Source organism: Arvicanthis niloticus, chromosome 6 (genome assembly GCF_011762505.2).
Source record: "Arvicanthis niloticus isolate mArvNil1 chromosome 6, mArvNil1.pat.X, whole genome shotgun sequence".
Classification (NCBI taxonomy): Eukaryota; Metazoa; Chordata; class Mammalia; order Rodentia; family Muridae; genus Arvicanthis; species Arvicanthis niloticus.
The window spans coordinates 90995657-91015650 of NC_047663.1; the positions used below are offsets into that span (position 1 = coordinate 90995657).

At 52.7% G+C, this 19994-nt stretch overlaps 2 protein-coding genes across 27 annotated transcripts in view; one reads left to right on the forward strand and one right to left on the reverse strand.

Annotated features, from left to right (window-relative positions):
* The window catches only part of Tsc2 (TSC complex subunit 2), a 35432-nt gene extending 25647 nt beyond the window's left edge, over positions 1-9785 (forward strand). For 7 of the 19 annotated variants that reach the window (XM_034505114.2, XM_034505117.2, XM_034505121.2 and 4 more), the window contains 16 exons: positions 1038-1202; positions 1385-1537; positions 1624-1736; positions 2703-2915; positions 3639-3842; positions 4473-4541; positions 5606-5736; positions 6043-6533; positions 6755-6830; positions 7026-7112; positions 7774-7960; positions 8116-8255; positions 8946-9024; positions 9091-9182; positions 9274-9372; positions 9463-9785. In XM_034505114.2, coding sequence (XP_034361005.1) covers positions 1038-1202; positions 1385-1537; positions 1624-1736; positions 2703-2915; positions 3639-3842; positions 4473-4541; positions 5606-5736; positions 6043-6533; positions 6755-6830; positions 7026-7112; positions 7774-7960; positions 8116-8255; positions 8946-9024; positions 9091-9182; positions 9274-9372; positions 9463-9627 — 2464 coding nt within the window. In that variant the 3' untranslated portion in view covers positions 9628-9785. Of the gene's footprint in view, positions 1-1037; positions 1203-1384; positions 1538-1623; positions 1737-2702; positions 2916-3638; positions 3843-4472; positions 4542-5605; positions 5737-6042; positions 6534-6754; positions 6831-7025; positions 7113-7773; positions 7961-8115; positions 8256-8945; positions 9025-9090; positions 9183-9273; positions 9373-9462 lie in introns of those variants that run through there. The other 12 variants (XM_076937204.1, XM_034505120.2, XM_034505126.2 and 9 more) reach the window with 4 other exon arrangements.
* The window catches only part of Pkd1 (polycystin 1, transient receptor potential channel interacting), a 46991-nt gene continuing 36779 nt past the window's right edge, over positions 9783-19994 (reverse strand). For 4 of the 8 annotated variants that reach the window (XM_076937202.1, XM_076937201.1, XM_034505111.2 and 1 more), the window contains exons 29-46: positions 19730-19940; positions 19521-19647; positions 18562-18675; positions 18405-18457; positions 18016-18203; positions 17828-17921; positions 15079-15197; positions 14799-15001; positions 14530-14724; positions 14027-14166; positions 13284-13396; positions 12890-13031; positions 12635-12760; positions 12257-12431; positions 11849-12139; positions 11628-11762; positions 11244-11549; positions 9783-11149 (exon numbers count right to left, since the gene is read on the reverse strand). In XM_076937202.1, coding sequence (XP_076793317.1) covers positions 10682-11149; positions 11244-11549; positions 11628-11762; positions 11849-12139; positions 12257-12431; positions 12635-12760; positions 12890-13031; positions 13284-13396; positions 14027-14166; positions 14530-14724; positions 14799-15001; positions 15079-15197; positions 17828-17921; positions 18016-18203; positions 18405-18457; positions 18562-18675; positions 19521-19647; positions 19730-19940 — 3200 coding nt within the window. In that variant the 3' untranslated portion in view covers positions 9783-10681. The remainder of the gene's footprint in view (positions 11150-11243; positions 11550-11627; positions 11763-11848; positions 12140-12256; positions 12432-12634; positions 12761-12889; positions 13032-13283; positions 13397-14026; positions 14167-14529; positions 14725-14798; positions 15002-15078; positions 15198-17827; positions 17922-18015; positions 18204-18404; positions 18458-18561; positions 18676-19520; positions 19648-19729; positions 19941-19994) is intronic. The other 4 variants (XM_076937203.1, XM_034505112.2, XM_034505110.2 and 1 more) reach the window with 2 other exon arrangements.

The window sequence follows — 19994 nt, forward strand, 5'->3', positions numbered from 1 at the left end:
AAGCCCTGTACAAGCACAGTTGGCTGCACAGCCTCCTCAGAGATCATCCTCCAAGCCCTGACTAGAGCCAGAGTAGCTGCTCTGAGAAAATTGGGAGGCTAGTGTCAGCCCCCTCAGGTTGGTACCACAAAGGCAAGGCCAAGCACTTTGCAAATCCAGGTTGCTCCTGTGCAGATGGCAGACACATACTACCCTAAGTGTGGCATCACATTCTGTAGGGCAGATTTTCTTCTTGGGTGTCATTCTAAGAGGAAATAGAGGCTTTTGTCTAGGGATCTGGAGTGGAGGCCAGCTTGGAGGGGTGGGGGAGATGCTGGCCCCAGAGGTAGGTGCTAGCATCTTTCTGTGAGTTGTGTCTGCACTAGTGGAAGGGCATATCTCCCTCACTTTCCAGCCCTTTGTGGGTGTAGCTTCAGTCACCTTGCCTTGGGTTTCTACCTCAGCGAGGCTTCTGAGAGCCGGGGACAGTGAAGTGCTCAGTAGTACCCCCCATCACCTTTTTTCTGGCAGAGTTTTTATAAGCAAAATGTGGCTAAAGAGCTGACATTCGCGTCAGAACCAAACCTACAAAAGGCCTTCCTGTGGCTCCTGGGGCATGAGTGGGACTTGGCCAGTCACCCCAGTTCACTTAGCCCAGAAAGTTCAGCCTCTTCCCGTCCTTGACAGGAGGTGGCCCTGTGGGCAGAATGCAATCTTGCTCTGTCCTCCTGTGGTCTCTGAAGTCTGCATGACTAAGCTGTGGGCTGCAGCCATGGCTAACTCCTGTGTGCTTTGGGGAGAGGGATGTTCTGTCTCACCAGCCTCTCAGCTGTGCTCCAGATGGGGGGCTCCTGCCTCCCTTCCTCTCTGGGATGACATGGTCCACAGGGCTTGTGAGGTTGTAGCTCCACTAGCCACTGTGCCCTGGGCCTGGTGGGCTTTCTGAGCAAGGCCATCTTGGCCATGCATGCATTGAGCTTTGGCTCCTGGTGGTAGGTGACTCAGCACGGTCCTTCCCTTAGTCCTGACTCTAACCCGGGCATGGTTTTTCCCTCTAGCAGAATACAGACATCCCTTACCAGCGCCAGCCTGGGGTCTGCGGATGAGAACTCTATGGCCCAGGCTGATGACAACTTGAAGAATCTCCACTTGGAGCTCACAGAAACATGTCTGGACATGATGGCCCGATATGTGTTCTCCAACTTTACTGCGGTCCCCAAGAGGTATGAGGACCTACAGGACTGGGGCACAGCGGGTGGGCGGGGCAGCCATCTACTTGTTCGCCAGGTGGCAGCTGCTCTGGGCTCCTGAGGTCCTGCTGGCCTTCAGGAGCTGAGATTCACTGTCTGGAGTTCCCTTTGGGCCTGCACATACAAGCAGGAGGTGGACATGCTTACTCTTTCAGGTCCCCTGTGGGAGAGTTCCTCCTGGCAGGGGGTAGGACGAAGACCTGGCTGGTTGGAAATAAGCTTGTCACTGTGACAACAAGTGTTGGGACTGGGACACGGTCGTTGCTGGGCCTAGACTCCGGGGACCTGCAGGGTGGCTCAGAGTCAAGGTGACTGTTCTCCCTTCCGTGTATACTGTGCTCCTAAACACCCTGGGGGACCATGGTTGACCCTGTATTGGCACTTCTTTTCTTAGCTCTGATCCTGGCACACGTGTGAGGCAGACAAAGGAAGCACCGGCCAAACTGGAGTCCCAGGCTGGGCAGCAGGTGTCCCGTGGGGCCCGGGACCGGGTCCGCTCCATGTCAGGTAAGGCTCTACCCAAGCCATTTCCTGATGAATACCCATTACCCCTCAGCTACCTCTCAGTTTGGACCAGTGTGCAAAAGAGCTGAAGGACTTTGGCTGACTTTATGACTGGCCACTTCCTAATGGCTCTTGGATATGGTCCTTGTGGCATACTTGTCTCAGTCTGTGTAAGAGACATGGTACCTCTGCTCAGTGCAGTGAGGCTCCCACAGCTGAAAGGCCTGGAAGCGGCTCACCCAGAGCACTCTCTGTTTGGATCAATGAGCTGTGGGTCAGTGGGTGGGTATCGGTGCCCTTTGCTGTTCTCTGCCTAGGAGGCCACCACTCACTCTTCTTCCTCTTCTTCCTCCTCTACTTCCTCCTTACTGTTTTCCTCTTCTTCCTTCCTCCTCCTTCCTCTTCCTTCTTCCTCCTTCTTCCTGTTTCATTTTGTTTTCTTTTTTTGTTTATTTGTTTGTTTTGTTTTTTTCAAGACAGGGTTTCTCAGTGTAGCCCTTGCTGTCCTAGAATTTGCTCTGTAGACCAGGCTGGCCTCAAACTCAAAAAGATCCACCTGCCTTTGCCTCCCCAGTGCTGGGATTAAAGACGTGCACCAATACTGCCTGTTTTTTTAAAAAAACTTTTAGTGATTTATTTGTTTTTACTTTATGTACATTGGTGTTCTGCCTACATGTATGTCTGTGTGAGGGTGTCAGATCTCCTGGAACTGGAATTACATACAATTGTGAACCACCATGTGGATGCTGGAAATTGAACCTGGGTCCTCTGGAAGAACATCCAGTGCTCTTAACCATTGAGCCACCTCTGAGGCTTTCACTCTTAAAGGGCCAAAACCCAGGGCCTGGGGCTGTCCTGTTCCAGCTTTCCTTGGGCAGTATTGCTTCCAGGTTGACTGGACTCTGTGTCTGTGCTGAAGACTTAACTGGGCAAGTGATGGTCACTAGTTCTAAACTCCCTTGTTTTTAGGGGGCCATGGCCTTCGAGTTGGTGTCCTGGAGACTTCAGCTCCGTATACTCCAGGTGGCCCTGCTACACCAGGAGCACAAATTGCACCAGCAGCAAAGCCCGAGAAGCCCTCTTCAGGAGCCCAGCTTCCAACAGCAGAGAAGACGAACTTGGCAGCTTATGTGCCTTTGCTGACCCAGGGGTGGGCAGAAATCTTGGTTCGAAGGCCCACAGGTACTGAGAAAGTAGGCAGCCTGGAGAGTGTACATTGGTCTCAGGCTGTAGACCCAGAGCAACAAGCAGAGGGGCATTGAGACATTCACTCTGAGGCTGGTCTTCAGAGGTGTGTGGTAGCTGAGGCACTTGCAAAAGTGCCAAACAGGGCAGCTTGCCCTTCAGACATTTATCTCTCAGTGTAGAAGACCAGAAGATGAAACTCAATGCGGGTGGGGCTGATTCCTTCTGAGCCCTGTGTGAGCCTGCAAGTGGCTTCTTTCTCTCTTTGTCCTCATGCTTGAGCCCAAATCCTTTATTATGTGCTCACCAGTCATTAGATGGGGGGTGGGGGTGGGGGGAAACCTGTAATCTCATTTGACCTTGTTAACTTCTTTACCATTTCCACAGTCACTTTCTGAGGTACTCTCTGAGCTTAGCATATGAATTTAGCCTGCAGCAGGGGCATGCCAGTCACCAGGAGGGGCTTAACAATGACCCTAGGCCCAGGAACAGTCATGGGTGCCATGGGGATGTGATACAAGGAGAAGGGTCTAACTGAGCTGCCAGGCTGTCTCAGGAGCCCCTGCCCCGATGTGTGTCTGAGCCTGGCTGCCTGGCCTCAGTGTTGTGCTCATCTGGAGCATCACATAGTGTGAGTGGGCATAGGCTGTTGGAGACAGTGCTAGGAGTGGGGCGTGACTGTGACGTGTGACCCAAGGCTTAGGTACCACCCACCCCCAGGAAACACCAGCTGGCTGATGAGCTTGGAGAACCCGCTCAGCCCCTTCTCTTCAGACATCAACAACATGCCCCTGCAAGAGCTGTCCAACGCTCTTATGGCTGCTGAACGCTTCAAGGAACACCGGGACACGGCCCTGTACAAGTCATTGTCAGTGCCAGCAGCTGGCACAGCCAAGCCTCCTACTCTCCCACGCTCTAATACAGGTGAGCATAGAGCATGGGCAATGCCAAGCTCAGATGCCTTGTCTGATGGCAGCATGGCTTCCTCCTCTGAGGCCTCTCACACATAGTTTTCAGGGTGTTTTGGGGAGATACTAGTATTCTGGTCCCTAAAGTTTAGGAGTGGGCTCATGCCTGCTGAAGAAGCCCTCTTGCTTGGAGACTGGTACCTGCTGCCACCATCATGACTCTGCTGAAGTTGGCAGTGTCTGGGTGGAGCTCTCTGGAGCCTTTGGCAGCACTTCCATGATGGGCTTGGCCTTGGGTGAGGAGGCTCTGCGGGCAGCTGAGCATACCCCGGGCCTGGGGTGGGATGCCTGAGCCTGCCTGCCTGGGTGCTCCCAGCCTGCCAACCCTGCCCAGCTAGGCCCTTGGTCATATGTGGCCATAGAAGGTACTTGGAGGCTGAGGATATCCATATGTCAGTAGCTGGCCAGCACTGACCTCCCAAAGGCTGTGCATGCTGTTTGGAGAGCTGGGAGCCCTGTGTGCCGGCCCTGGCCGCCGCTGGCCCTCCCCTCTCTCCTCTCCAGGCCCGGGGCCACGCCCATCCTCTCTGCTCGGCCTTGTGCAGTCTCTGCCGCTGACGAGGCTACTCGCGTGGTTACCTTGCAGTGGCTTCTTTCTCCTCCCTGTACCAGTCCAGCTGCCAAGGACAGCTGCACAGGAGCGTTTCCTGGGCAGGTATTGGCGCATCCCTGTGAGGAAACCATGTGGTCTGCAGAGCAACACTCTGCCTCCTAGATGCTGTCCTCCTCCTCCCTCATCTGGTCACCCTTCCATGGCTGGCTGAGCTTCTCATCACCCTTGGGGAGCAGGGTCCTGGCTGACGTCTTGTATAGGACACTTGTGCTTAGCCCATGAGAACCCTTTGACACATGTCCTTCTAAGCTGAGCTCTGCTTCTGAGCTGTATGTGGCCTCTGGCTGACAGGTTGGGTAGGTTTTCTTTTCCACTATGGGTGGCAGCTGTTGGGGTTGAACCTGGTCTTAGGGCCCAGGTGAGCCCTTTTCCTGGCTTCTGATGATCTGACTGTTTTGTGCATCTCCTTTCATCATAGCTGGGCGAGGACCTTGATGACAAGGCCCCTAGCTCTTTGCCACTGGCTCTTGAAGTTTGCCCAGCAGATTCTCTCATGTGTACAGGACCAGTTTTGGAAGGGCATTATCTACATGGCTGCTGGAGTGTGGGCAGGAGCTAGGGGAGGGTGTCAGTCAGGCTGCACTGACCATGATTGCTTCTTACTCACACCCTGCCTTGGCATGCGTTGCTGAGGGACTTCATGCCTTCCTCAAGTACCAGACTTGAAGCTTCTGTCCTCAGAGTGGGCTACAAGTCTGCCTAGAGGGGCATCCTGTCAGCTTCTTTCTCAGGTCCAAAGCCCTGGAGAAACAAGGCCTCCTTCCTTAGCCTCAGAGTTGGCTTCAGACCCTCTAGCCCTCCCACGCTGGAGCGCTTCCTGAGTAGGGATTCTTACCCTGCTCTCGCACCTGCCTTGCCAGTGTTGCAGGGGTGGGTAGTGCTGCTGCACACTGGCCTGCCGGAGGAGGTATTAGAGGTATTAGAGCCAGGGTTCCCCAGGCTGTCAGAGGCCACCTCAGCCTGCTCCAGTGGTGGCCTGTCACAGGAGAGGGTGGAACGCTCGGCAGGGTGCTGCCCTTCCATCAGGGAGAAACTGGTGTTCTGAGGTCACGTGAGCGTTCCACCTGCCCAGCATACAGCAAGCAGCCCTGTCTATGTCCTCCCAGACTCAGCCGTGGTTCTTGAGGAGGGAAGTTCAGGAGAGGCTCATGTGCCAGTGGAGCCCCCCGAATTGGAGGACTTCGAGGCAGTGTTAGGTACAGATAGACACTGCCAGCGGCCTGACACCTACAGCAGGGTGAGTGTCATGGGCAGCCATTGGGAAGGCTGGGGCAGGTGGCATAGCATCTATCTCTGCTCTGTACTGTGCTAACTTGCTGTGTGAACCTGATAGGTTCTCCTCCTAAGAAATGCCAGTTATTCCCCATGTCGCTTCTGTTCCCACCATCTGGGTCTCTCCCGCTCTATCTGGGTGGCATCTATTATGGGCCTTTTTCAGTTTGTCAGAAGGGATGACAGGCACTGCCAGAGGACTGGAGAGGGAACTAGAGGACCAGGTGCTTAAGTGCCTTCTAACAGCATTTCTTCCAAACTGTCTTTGCAGTCATCCTCAGCATCTAGCCAGGAAGAAAAGTCCCACTTGGAGGAGCTAGCAGCAGGGGGTATCCCCATTGAGCGGGCCATCTCCTCTGAGGGGGCTCGGCCTGCAGTGGACCTCCCCTTCCAGCCCTCACAGCCTTTGAGCAAGTCTAGCTCTTCTCCTGAGTTGCAGACCTTACAGGACATCCTTGGAGACCTAGGGGATAAGACTGACATTGGGCGGCTGAGTCCGGAGGCTAAGGTCCGGTCCCAGTCAGGCATCCTGGACGGGGAAGCAGCTACCTGGTCAGCTCCAGGTGAAGAGAGCCGTGTCACGGTCCCACCTGAAGGTCCCCTGCCTTCCAGTTCTCCCCGCTCCCCCAGTGGCCTCCGGCCCCGAGGCTATACCATCTCTGATTCTGCTCCATCACGAAGGGGAAAGAGGATAGAAAGGGATAACTTCAAGAGCAGAGCTGCGGCCTCCAGTGCCGAAAAGGTGCCCGGCATCAACCCTAGGTGGGCACAAGTCCCAGGTTGCTACCAACTCCAGGGCATACACTTTCTTCTTGGCTAGAGCTCCCAGACACTGCATGGGAGAACAGGCAGACATGGATTCTTGTGTCTTCCCTGTGGGAGCCATAAGGAGGGTGGGTCCTTGGTCATAGCATTTCGGCCCTACCATTCTGCAAGGTGGGGCCTCCATTCTGGCCCTGCCCTGACCAATGCTTCCTCTGCAGCTTTGTGTTCCTACAGCTCTACCATTCGCCCTTTTTTGGTGATGAGTCCAATAAGCCCATCTTGTTGCCCAATGAGGTAGGCTGGCCTTTCCTCTGCCACAGTAGGGGTGGGGTCACAGGGGGTCCAGCCCCTCATGGCAGCAGGCTGTGTTTTACTTGGCTACTTGGCTACAGTCATCCTGAAGACTGGTGCTGTGTAGGCTATCTGGGTTGGTGGCTGTTGGCAGGGTAGTCTCCACCCTGAACTCACATAGTCTCTGTGTGCCTACAGTCCTTTGAACGGTCAGTGCAGCTCCTTGACCAGATCCCATCCTATGACACTCACAAGATTGCTGTCCTGTATGTTGGAGAAGGCCAGGTAAGGCCCTGGGGTCAGCAAAGGACTACTGGTCTCAACAGTGTGTTTAGGTCTCTCCCACCTCAGAGTTCAGTCTCTGATTCTTTGATACTCTAGAGTACTGGGAGCTTGTTGAGCCCTGAGCCAGAAATACAGCCATGAGATGGCAGGCCAATTGGTATGCAGAGCTGTGAGGACTGTGGGGTGCATGCATTGCAATAGCAGAGTTCTGAGGTCCCAGGGTGGGCCACTGAGTGAGTGTAGCCAAGTGGTAGGACAGAGGGCCATCATGGACAGTCTCAGCCCAATATATGAACATGAGCCATACTTTTCTTCTTAGTGAAGTAGGGACCCTGGACTACTACTTTGAGCCACCGTTAATGCCAGCATTTTGAAAAGTATCCCTCTACTGGGTAGAGCCTTGATGGAGTTAGCGAGAGGAACAGGCTTGGGTTTGGTTGCAGAGTTGCTGAGCAGGGCTAGGATTCTAGGTATGTTGATTTTGCTAGCTTAATGTGTAGGGGTAGAGAAGGGAGGGAGGCCAGGTGACACCCGTGTATACAGACTGGACAGCTGTAAGCATGAAAGGACCAAGTGGGAGAGGGCTTTCCATCAGAGCTGAATCTGCCAGACTTACGATTGTTGAACTGGTGGTATTCTCATCCCCTGGATTTTTCCACAGAGCAGCAGTGAGCTGGCCATCCTATCAAATGAGCATGGCTCTTATAGGTACACGGAGTTTCTCACAGGCCTGGGTCGACTTATTGAGCTCAAGGACTGCCAACCAGACAAGGTGTACTTAGGTGGACTAGATGTGTGTGGCGAGGATGGACAGTTCACCTACTGCTGGCATGATGACATCATGCAAGGTGTGTACTACTCTAGGTAGGCCTGCTTCCAAGCCCTGCCCTCTGGAAAAAAACAAAGGAGAATCTGGAGAGATACAGAGGTCTGAGCCTGAGCCCTTAGGCCCAGAATTTGGTGTCTTGTCCTGGCACCTAGTCCAGTGTCACCCATTCGACAGCTGTTTTCCACATTGCCACCCTGATGCCCACCAAGGATGTGGACAAGCACCGCTGTGACAAGAAACGGCACCTGGGCAATGATTTTGTTTCTATCATCTACAATGATTCTGGCGAGGACTTCAAGTTGGGCACCATTAAGGTGAGAGATCTCCATGTGCTGGGCACCTAGACAATGGCTGAGCTCTGCCATGCCCATCACCAGGCTGACCAGCAGCCCAGGCCAGCTACAGAAGTGCCTGCTGGTGTGTCTTGAGTGTCTTGGGAGGGTAGGCTTTATGGGAGCCCCATGTACTGAGACAGGCTGTCAGAGACACAGGAGACATGATCACAGAGCCTTTCTTCATATCTAGGCTGAGCTGTGGTCCTCGTGAGTAAGTAGGTGACTGTGTCCTGGTGGGTGTACAGTGCTCAGTAGGAGCGCTGTCTGCTGGCTTTTAAGTCCTTGTTGGACACATTGTAGCACACTTGGGTCTGCACTATATCACAGCTGAGGGAGATGAGGCAGGGCTCTGGGAAGCCAGTTTATAGGGGCTCCTGGGCAGTGTTATCGTGGGAGAATAGCCTCAGCTCTCTCTCTTACGTGTAGTCTGTGTATGTGTCAGGAGTACTTTAGGAGTCCAGGCAGCCTGCAAACAGGTATGTTTTAAGCTAAACACATAAACAAGTCTGTTAGGGCCCAGATGCAGAGTAGGTGGTTTAGTCAGAGATGAAGACAAAGGCAGGTGGCCAAATGCTGCCTTGTTGAGGTGATAACCCTCCACACAGCAGTGAAGCAGAGTGGCCTTCGGCACATGCTCATGCTGGGATGACTTTCCTCTTGTCTGGGCAGGGCCAGTTCAACTTTGTCCATGTGATCATCACACCGCTGGACTACAAATGCAACCTATTGACCCTGCAGTGCAGGAAAGGTGAGGCCAAGCTGGGTAGGGTAGCAGTTTCAGCCTGAGTCAGGTATGAGCAATTTGTCTCCACAGACATGGAGGGCCTCGTGGACACCAGTGTGGCCAAGATTGTGTCTGACCGAAACCTGTCCTTTGTGGCTCGGCAGATGGCCCTGCATGCAAATGTAAGTGGTGGCGTCACTGGGGGGTGAGGGGAGTCTGTGTGGGTGCTCCTTGATGGAGCTCACTGTCACCATCCTGTTCTGTCCTCTCCAGATGGCCTCACAGGTACACCACAGCCGATCCAACCCCACTGACATCTACCCTTCCAAGTGGATTGCCAGACTCCGCCATATTAAGCGTCTCCGCCAGCGGGTAGGGAGGACAGGGCTTCAGACATGTGATGTCTGAATCTGGCTGGAACAGAATTTCTGGGCTCATTGCCAAAGCTTTCTCTTTCTCTAGATCCGTGAAGAGGTGCACTATTCAAACCCAAGCTTGCCTCTGATGCACCCTCCAGCCCACACCAAAGTCCCAGCTCAAGCCCCTACTGAGGCTACACCCGCCTACGAGACAGGCCAGCGGAAACGCCTCATTTCCTCCGTGGATGACTTCACAGAGTTTGTGTGAGGCCACACAAACCTACACAAACCTCTGACTAGAGTCCTGCGGCTAGCTGTGCAGCTGGCCCTTCCATGTCCAATAACACCTCCTGACTGCACTCTTAAATGAAATAAACTGCCCATGCCCATCTGGCCCTTGGAGTTCAGAGAGCAGCACAGACAGCAGTCAGACAGCTTCTTTATTTGACTTTGTCTTGTCTGTTCGGGGTTGGGGCAGAATCCAGGCTAGAGCTGCAGCTGAGCCCACAGAAGCAGGCAGGTGCCATCACATACATTCTCTTTCCCCCGCCATGAGGGCCAGCCCCATTGGTGGGCTTGTCCGATAACTTCTTGGCATCTTTTATCCCACAGTAGTCCTGCCCTTGCTCAGATCTGAAACCAGCAGATCTGTGTGCTGCCTGGCCCCAGACAAGGGAGGAAAACAAGGCCATGGTGGCCCCAATTGCTGTCCAGCACCCGCCCAAGGCCAGACTCGGATCCAGTAATAGCTGCAGCTTCCCCTGCACCCCTACCCTGGATAACAATGGACCCATTTTCAGCCCAAGTAGAAAATACTGGCATACAAAAATATACATCTTAACCCCATATAAATTACTGATGGTGGACATAGGAAGCAGGTGGTGGCTAGAGGACGAGTATGCTGCAGAAACAAGAGAGGTAATAACTTAGGGGATGGGTAAAGGACACGCGGAGCAAGAGGAGATGGCCGCCTAGGGGTAGAGCTGGGCACAGCCCGCTGAACCTGAGGACTTGGGGGAAATAAATTAGCATCTTGGAGGCTGGGTACTCACTTGGTCCAATACTGCTGTGTCCTCCTGTGGGGAGGGGACCCTGGGTCCTGGCTGGCCACACAGCCTTTTTAAAGTGCTGAAGCCCCATAGATGGACAGGTAAGGAAGGCAGCAATACCTGTACCCAAAAGAACTGGCATGCAGCCATTCTGCCTGCCCCAACCTAGAGGGCAGCAGAAGGTAATACTGAGTGGTGTTCACCCTGGCTCCGAGAGGCCAGTGTGAAGCTCCAGGCATTCCCAGGGAAGGGAATGGCCAAGACCCTTAGGGCCTAAGTGCTGCTGGGGTGGACCTTGTTACTAGGCCACAGGCACACCCTGCTGGGGCCTATAGTCTGATCTAGCCCCTGACTGGCCTGAGCAAGGCGGCTGGGCAAAGCTGGCTGAGAGCCTGGGAGGCAGCCAGGGGAAGGAGAGGAAGGAGGTCCGCTGTGCCCATGGCCTCGAAGGCTCTGGAGCTGTTGCTCCAGCTGGTAGACGTCCTCTGTGGCCTGGTTGAGTCGGTCAAATTGGACAAGCAGGCTTTCAAACACAGCATGTAGGCGGGAGGGCTCTGGTTCCAGCCTCAGTGCCGAGCGGCTTAAGCCAGCACTAGGCCCATCTGGGAGGCTGGATGAGGTGGAAGGGTGTGAAGCTTCTGAGCCTGCGCTGGGTGGAGGCACAAATGGGGATGACTTGGAGCCCCTGGATGAGCGGGAAGGCAGTGGATCCATTCCTTCGAAGCGGACTTTATGGCGAAACTGGGGGCGGCACAGGGGCTCGGTCAGTCCGGCTGCACCCTGGGCTCACGAGACCCAGGGTGTGTCCCTCTCCCCCCCACTGGGCCGTACCCACCTCCTTGACCTTGCTGAAGCCCATCCAGAGCCGAAGCCTACGCAGGAAAAGCTCCACCATCTCATAATCCTGGGGCTCCCATGCTGGGCGGTAGAGCTCCCCACGCAAGGCATGGTAACGCCAACGCAGGAGGACAGCCCCTAACCTCAGGGCACCCCACACTCGTAGAGCCCAGAGCCCCACACAGAGCAGAGGCGACAGGTACCAGGACTCAGAAGGGCACAGAGTGGGGCCCCTCGCTCCAGGGCACAGCACCAGGAAGGCTCGGGCCATGTTGTACAGAGTGTCGGCACCAGAGGAAATAAGCTGTGGGAAAGACACAATCTGATAAAGGCATATCCTGGGGGAGGCCCTTCCCTGGTACACCCTAGGACAGCAACCTACCAGGATGGCCATCTGTGCATAGGCCACGCTGAGCAGCACCAGGCCCAAAGTGGCTCCCATGAGCTCTGGCAGGGCCCGACACAATGTCTTGCCAAAAACAGACCACTGGCGTACAAACCGCAGCTGCTGGGCAGCCTGTGGAGAGGAGGCAGGCAGTCAGCTTTCACCAGGCCATGGGAATCTGATCCTGTCATGTACCAGGCTGCACCTTTGGCCCTCACCTTGACCAAAAGCAGGAAGAGTAGTGAAGCTGCCAGTCCACGGGCCACAGAGCCCAGCTGAGCCACTTGGTCGAAGCTAGTGAAGTGGCGTGGATGGTCGTGCACAAAATGGGTCCACTGACGGTCAGCAATGCCCAGCTGGGCCAGGCGTACCAGCCCTGTGGCTGCTGTCAGCATCACCAGTAGCCACCGTGCCCAGGCATCAGGCCTTGCTGTGCGTGCACACCCTTCTCTGCGCCAGGTCTGCACCTCGGCCATGAGGAAGTATAGGGCAAATAGCAGCAAGCACACCTAGGTTGGGGGTGGGGAAGGTTGAGAGGAGATGCATGAGGGGTGCTGTCAAGTGTTCAGATTCCTGTGGGGGCATGATCAGGATCCTGAGGAGAGATGTCAAATGGAAGGGCATACCGAGGTGAGTAGTGGCAGAGACAGGCCGGTGCTGAGTCGCCGTAATGCAAACGGGCGGACACTGAAGGCAGCCAGTGCATGGCCAGCTACAGGGAACTCGAGACGCAGTGTAACCGCAGCATGTAGCCCCACAGCAGGGCTGTAGCGGGTGAGTTCTACAAACACTGCACGGCTCCTGCATGGAGGGTGCTATCAGCACGAGGGGCCGTGTGTACAGGAGCATAAGATACAGGATGGGAAGTGGCTACTGTACATCACCAGTAACATAGGAGGCGTGGAAGGGAGGGTGGGGCACAGGGGACTCGGGTAGACATGGGGACAGCTGGCTAGAAGTAAGGCCTGCCAAGGGAGCAGCTAGTTTCCCCACTCAGCACCCACCTGCTGTCAAGCCAGTTGTGCAGCTGCAGGAAACCCAGCCGTGCTCGACTCTCCTCTAGACTCAGTCCTAACTCCTGTATATAGCCCCCACTGTCATACACCGCACAGTAGCCCCAGTACCAGGCACTGTGGAGACAGGGCAGGGTTGGAAACTCCTTAGTTCTGAGAGCATCTGATAGGCATGGCCCCAAGGGGGCCAGAAGATCCTCTGGCGACCTTCCCTCACCCAGGGGGGCCTTAGGCTCTTCTACTCACCCCAGCAGGTCTGGTGCGGAGTAGGCCCATGTCTCAGAGCCATTTTGCACCACACTCTGCCAGCCAATGCCATAGTCACTGGTGCTCACGCTTCCTGTGGCTGAACACATGTGCTCCGAGCTAGAAGGGTCTGGACAGAATGCTAGAAAGCAGAGGGCCAGGACTCAGGACATAATGTAACCCAAGGGGTGACTTGCTATTCAACTCAACTGAGCTCCTGTGCTGTATCTCCCCAAATTTCCTAGCCACCCATAAAGCAAACATTATGTTATAAAAACAACAGAAGAAAACTAATGAGGATAAGCGTCACACAGCTAAGCAGAGTTCAAACAGCTAAGCTGCAGGTTGCAAGGGAGGAGCAGAGTGATAAGCATGGACCACCACCCCTGCTTACCTTCCTGCAGCCGCACCTGCCGGAGCCTTGGAGGTCCCAGCTCGGGGCTAGACTGGTTCCCATGGGCATAGGGCAAGAGCACATGAGACATCCATGGCCAGAACTCATCAGACCTGCCAACAACAGTCCGCCGCTGAGATCAAGGCTATCAGAGTCGAGGAAGTGCTGCTGCAGCAGCCGGAAGGGATAATGTTGACCCATGTTCCCTACTCTTGGACTGCTGGCATTTGGGGCACATAATTCTGTCCTGATACTGTGCTTGTACCACAGAAGACTAAGCAGTGTTCCAATTCTCTACCCACGGGGTACCCAGCACGCTTCTGGGTCTGACCCCAAGTAGTATCTAGATCAGGGATACCCAGTCTTTCGCTTCTCTGGGCCACACAGCAGTTTTCATTACACAGGTTCAATTTGTGTGACATTGTGACATGTTGTTGTCTATAAAGGTCATGCTTGAGAGCTGTACAGCTGAGTTAAAAAAACGAACAGAAACAAACAAAAATAACAAAAAAACATAAACCATCTCATGCTTTAAATAGAAACTGTCTTTGTGTTAGAACTTATTCCTAGCTACCCTGGGTTATATGTGGCCCATGAACTAACTGGAGGACACCCTGGATTCTACACACTTCCAAATGTTCCCTACAGGGTGAGATGGACTAACAACAAAACAAAAATGGGCCTTGGTGGGCATCAGTGCCACCCTGGCCTAGTGTATGAGTGTGTGTCCTGAGTGTCCCTACCGGGTGATGGCCAGAAAGGCTTGGCTGTCCAACTCCTGCTTGATGGCGCTCTGCAGGCGATAGGCGTGACCATGGCAAGAAGCATCTCCATAGTTGGCCAGCAGCGTCACCAGTAAGAAAAGCATATACAGCAAGAGGCTCTGGGGGACAGGGATAGACGGCTCTGATCAGCAGATCCCATCTCACAGCGATAGAGCAGGGTTTTAAGACTCCCCTCGTCAGGGGTCTATACTAAGGAGCTGCAGCAGTCCTACAGTCCTACAGTCCTAGAGCCCTAAGGCTAATGCTCCTCTTGGGAGAAGACACATAGACTCTGTAAACTAAAATGGCTGTGCCCAGCACCCTCTAAGCTAAGTGGGGGCAGGAACTTGAGATGTATATTAACACCCATAGGGAGCAGCAGGTGACAGGACAGGAGGTGCAGAGCCCTGACTGTCCACTGGAGGTCAGGAGCAGGGCAAACAACGGGAGATGAGGTGGGGCAGCTGCTGGCCAAGGCTTACCTTTAACATGTCATGGAGCCTCTTGACCTTGCGAGCTTCCTCCTTTGCCAAGAAGAGTGCAAAGCCATGTGGGGGACGCACACGGGGCACACGCTCACTTACAGGCGTGACAGCTGCACTCTCTACCAGAGTGTCATCTTCATCAGGATGTAGCCGCTTGGCTACAAGTGAGAAGTAGAGGGCTTCCAGCAGTACCTGCAATGACAGTGTGATCAGCCAACAGGCATGAGACTGGTAGCCCCTCCCCTCCCCTCCAGGAGCCCTCTCACCTTAAGGGGCTCCCAGCCAAGAAATGAGGCTAGGAAGCTGGAGCTGCTTGAGAGAAGCCACATGACACTCACGCTGGGAGGGAAGCTGGCACCAATCCACCCTGAAACTGCTACAGCCACAGCTACCAAGAGTAGGCTGAGCCCATGGGCCAGTGGGGCACACCAGGCAGGCAGCAGTCGCTTCCGAAGACCTTCCACCAGTCCTGGAGACACACAGACAACTGTATGGCTGCCAGCTCAGGAAGGCCTGGGAGGGATGTCCTGCTCTGTGTGAGTGTACCTGTCCTGGAAGGCCTTGTCACCGGGGACTGTTCCCAAGTCAGGCCCATGCTGGGTGGTCTCTTCTCTCCCATAGTCTGCAGTATCAGAGCTTCTGTTTTCTCCCCAGGAACACTGGACCTGGGCACAGGAAAGGGCCGTGAGTTTTGTGCATCCTCCAAAGAAAAAGCAGCAGTGGTATGAGTCTGCATTCATCAGGGAGCAGTCACTTCAGCATCCTAGAGTCTTGAACCAGGTGATGTGATACTGGGCTGCGTGACACCATGGTCATTCTCCTTGCTTCCTGTATAGACACCCACTGCCCAGGGAACTACTAAGTCCACAGCTTAGTTTACATGTTCTGTCCTGGCATGAGCCAGTGGCCCTTCTCTAACCACATGCCAGCCACACAGGATTGTGTTCTAAGCCTTGCAAGTACTCTCCAAGCCCTGCCCTACAGAATGCTGCAGAGACACACACTCCTGTGTGGTATGTGCTTTTAAAAAGCCAGTCTTGTCTACACAGTGAGCTCTGATTCAGCCAATACATAGTGAGACCCTGTTTCAAAACCAACAAACGAATGAATGAACAAACAAAGGAAGAAACAAGAAAGCAAGGTTAAAGAGCAAAAAGAAGACATGAGATGGCCATGCTGTCTGAGGGGAATGTCCCCATGTTTACTGGTACTTTCGGTGTCCCAGGGCTCTTAATTACCTGGTCCACACCACGTGCTCACCTGTCCCTGGACCTGTGACAGGTGCTGATGTCTCTGAATCTACTTAATGAGCAGGGTTTATCAAGGCAAGCACCCACAGAAAAGCAAATAAATACAAATAACGGGTTTTCTTTAAATTGACTTTGCTGAACATAAAAGTCATAAAGCATTTAGCTAAGATCTTAAAAACTGAGGTCATTTAATATCAGCATTCCCATCTAATGAGGAACAGGCACACTACTTTTTACTATTCGTCCAACCTGTGGCTGTCTCAGAGTACCTATGGAGATATACACTGTTAAGATGCATAGCACAGAGCACCAGGTTTTCATCAGACTCAGTCAGCTGCATGAGCAAGCTGTGCTCGTCACTGTTCAATCAGTTACCAGGTACAGATCTACTCTCAAGTGGATGCCAAAGTCCTGGGGAATAAATACTGGCAAGCACTGGCCTCCAACCCTGCTGTGAGGCTGCTATGGGGATAATTGAAGTCTGCCAGGATACTGACTGTCTTTTTAAGCATGGGATACAGGTGGTATGTGATACAGCAAGAACATGAGGGAGCCAGGAAAACAGAGAACCACAGAGCAGGTCCAGAGCCACAGAGCAGGTCTTAGCAGTGGTCCAGGCAGAAAAGGGCATGAGATGGAAGGTACACACGAGTCCTGCATTCGGAAAGAAGCTCAGAGAGTTTGCTAAAGAATGATGGCAAAGAGAGTTACAGACTCCTGTCTCAGTCACCTAATAGGGACAGAATAACTCTGGGGGACTCAGCTCTGGGTTGACCCTAAGGAGCACAGCTGTAGAAGAGCTTCAGGTGGGGAGCTGGTAGCCATGACCAGCAACTCCCTAGGTCACCAGTTTCTCCATGCCATGGTCAAGTAATTCAGAGAAGTCTCCCTTTCTACATTCTGGTATAGTTCATATATCACTAATTTCTGGTGTTTGAGATTTAGAATGAGCCAGGTAGTGGTGGTGCATGCTTTTAATCCCAACACTTGGGAGACAGAGGCTGGGAGATCTGTGTAAGTTCGAGGCCAGCCTGGTCTACAGAGTGAGTTCCAGAACAGTCAGAGCTACACAAAGAAACTGTTTTGAAAAAATCAAACAAAAATTTTAAACAAAAATATAGATATTAAAATAGATAGGGAGGCCGGGCGGTGGTGGCGCACGCTTTTAATCCCAGCACTTGGGAGGCAGAGGCAGGCGGATTTCTGAGTTCGAGGCCGGCCTGGTCTACAGAGTGAGTTCCAGGACAGCCAGGGCTATACAGAGAAACCCTGTCTCGAAAAACAAAAAAACAAAAAAACAAAAAAACAAAAAACAAACAAAAAAAAAAAAAGATAGGGATGAGAAAAATATATAATTCTATGTGAACTCTTGTCACTAAATCAAGAAAACCAAGAAACTTGTTAATTCTTAAGCATTCAAATAATCAAACTGAAAATGAGGCACTTAAGAACATTTACATACATATATGAAATAAATAAATCTATTAAAAAAAAAAAGGGGGGGGGGCTGGAGAGATGGCTCAGCGGTCAAGAGCATTGACTGCTCTTCTAGAGGACCTGAGTTCAATTCCCAGCAACCACATGGTGGCTCACAACCATCTGTAATGGGATCCGATGTCCTCTTCTGGTGTGCATGAAGACAGCTACAGTGTACTCACATATATGAAATAAATAAATCTATTTTAAAAAAAGAACATTTACATGATTTTTCCATTTTGACTCCAAAATCAAAGTTCCTTTATGGCTATGCAGTAAGACCTTGCCTCAAAATACAAACCAAAATATCTTCCCAGACCAAGCCCCTGAGGTACATGCTGGTTGCCTCTCCATTTCTCAAACATCCCACACTTCTGCCACTTCTCTAAAGGATGCTGGGTCCCTTGGGATCCCATGAACTCCTCTCTACAGAGCAGCCAAGCAACCCAGGCACCATCCAGCACTGATTACAGTGCAGTCAGGGCCTCAGCATTTTGAGGCAGGTGCAGGGTACCACAACACAGCTACCCCAAACACCCTACCTCCTTCCAACCATGCCAGGCACTCACAGGCTAGTAAGCAGGTCTGTTTCTATGAGGGCTTCTTGGGTAGGAACCAGGTTGTTAGCCCCATCAGCCAGTACCTGATGGATCAGGTCTTCATCTAGAGAGAACAAAACATGTTGAAGTGGCATGACTACTTGGTACCTTGAATTCCCCTAGAGCTTAGAAGCCATTCCTTCCCACCTCTGGCTCACCTGAGGCTGACAAGTATTTGGCAGGCAAAGAAGGGCTGACCAGAGAGGCGCCATCTTCCTCTGAGCCCAACATGCAGCCAGGCCTGCCTTGGGCCAATCGCTGCATTGTGCTGCTCACGACAGATGGGTCACTGAGCAGGTCTGGCCAACTAAGGGTGGTGCCCTCACTGGACGGCCAGCACACTAGGCTGTGGGCAACACAGACATTGTTACATGTACCTGACCCAAGCCTAGTCACACAGGCACAGGAAACATCACACAAAAAGACACATCAGTCATGGTACCCAGAGACTGTCACAATAGATGAGGACACACAACCCAACCCCACCATGGCCTGCAGGGCAACACTGACTTAGGCCAAAGCTCATTGATTCTTCAGGCAGCCTCACCTTTTAGCATCTTCCAGAAACAAGTCATTCTTCACTTGCCCAGAGAAGGCCTGCTTAGAAGGAAAAAGCATATCAGTGTGCTCTGCAGCAGCAGGGATGGCAGCCCAACCAGTCCTAACCAGCTCAGCCTGCCCTGAGTCCCTGGGGGAGCCTTCACCTCTGTGAGGCCAGAGAGTGTGAGGAGGGAGCTGTCTAGCACAGATGGGTCCAGGTAGCTGTCAACATCTAGGGCCTGCTGCCCTGTGGGTGTGGGGTTTTGGTCCCCAGACACCTGTGAGGAGAGAACAGTGATGTCAGTCTTCAATGGATGCTAGAACTGGGCAGGAAGCCACTGACCTGGCTTTGGCTTGTCTTTGTGATGATTCTCAACGACTGACTTGGGTTCTTTACTTGCTGTAGGGATCCTTGAGGGTTTTTTTGTTTTGTTTTGTTTTATTTTGTTTTTTTCAAAACAGCATTTCTCAGGGTGCTGGAGAGATGGCTCAGTAGTTAAGCACACTGACTGCTCTTCCAGAGGTCCTGAGTTCAATTCCCAGCAACCACATGGTGGCTCACAACCATCTGTAATGGGATCCGATGCCCTCTTCTGGTGTCTCTGAAGACAGCTACAGTGTACTTACATACATTAAATAAATAAATAAATAAATAAATAAATAAATAAATAAATCTTAAAAAACAAAAACAAAAAACCAGTGTTTCTCCATAGCCCTGAGTGTTCTGGTGCTTGCTCTGTAGACTTGACTGGCCTTGAACTCAAAAATCCACCTGCTTCTGGAATTAAAGGTATGAACCACCATCACCTGGGTTCTTTTCGAATTGACTTTGGCAGTTTGTGTCTTTCTAGCAATCAACTGCTTCTTCTAGGTTCCTTAATCTCTTGGTGTATAGCTACTTCTAGCCCCATCTATTTCTCTAGAGGAACCAAGATGCCTCCTCTAATTCACACTCTGGTAATCTGAATCTCTTCCCCTTTGGTCACTCTAGCTGAGAGCTTATCAGTTCTGTCTACCCTTTCAAAGAATCATTTTTGGTTTCTGGACTTTTTTCTCTGGCTGCCACAATGAACAACACAAACCATACTTGACCTCAGAGTTCTGAGGCCCTTACTCAGCCCACCTTACTCCGAGACATCCGGAAGAGGAACAGGACAGCTAAGTAGACAGGATAGACTACCACACTGGACACAAGGCCAATAGCAACTGTGTCAACACTTGGTGAGATCAGTCTGGACATGGGCCCCATGCTGAGGTGAGAGAAAAGAATGAACGAGTTAAAAAGAGTAGGAGGAAGTCAGCCAGGGGAGCAGCAAACCTCACAGGACCTACCTGTAGGTGGTATCTCCCACGACTCCATACCACACAGCATTGGCAGCCAGGAACAGGCAGAGGAGGAGGACGCAGCAGGTAACCCTCTGGACTCTAGTAAACCGGCTTCGAGGTGGCCTGTCCCATATGGAGAGCCAAATGTGCTTGTCAAAGAAGCCTCTCTGCAGCTCAGCTACAAGGAGCCGCTGGAACTGCCACAAGGCAGCTTCATCTGGGAAGATTTAGGAGGGTTACAGCAGGGGAGCAGTGAGACACGCCCATCACT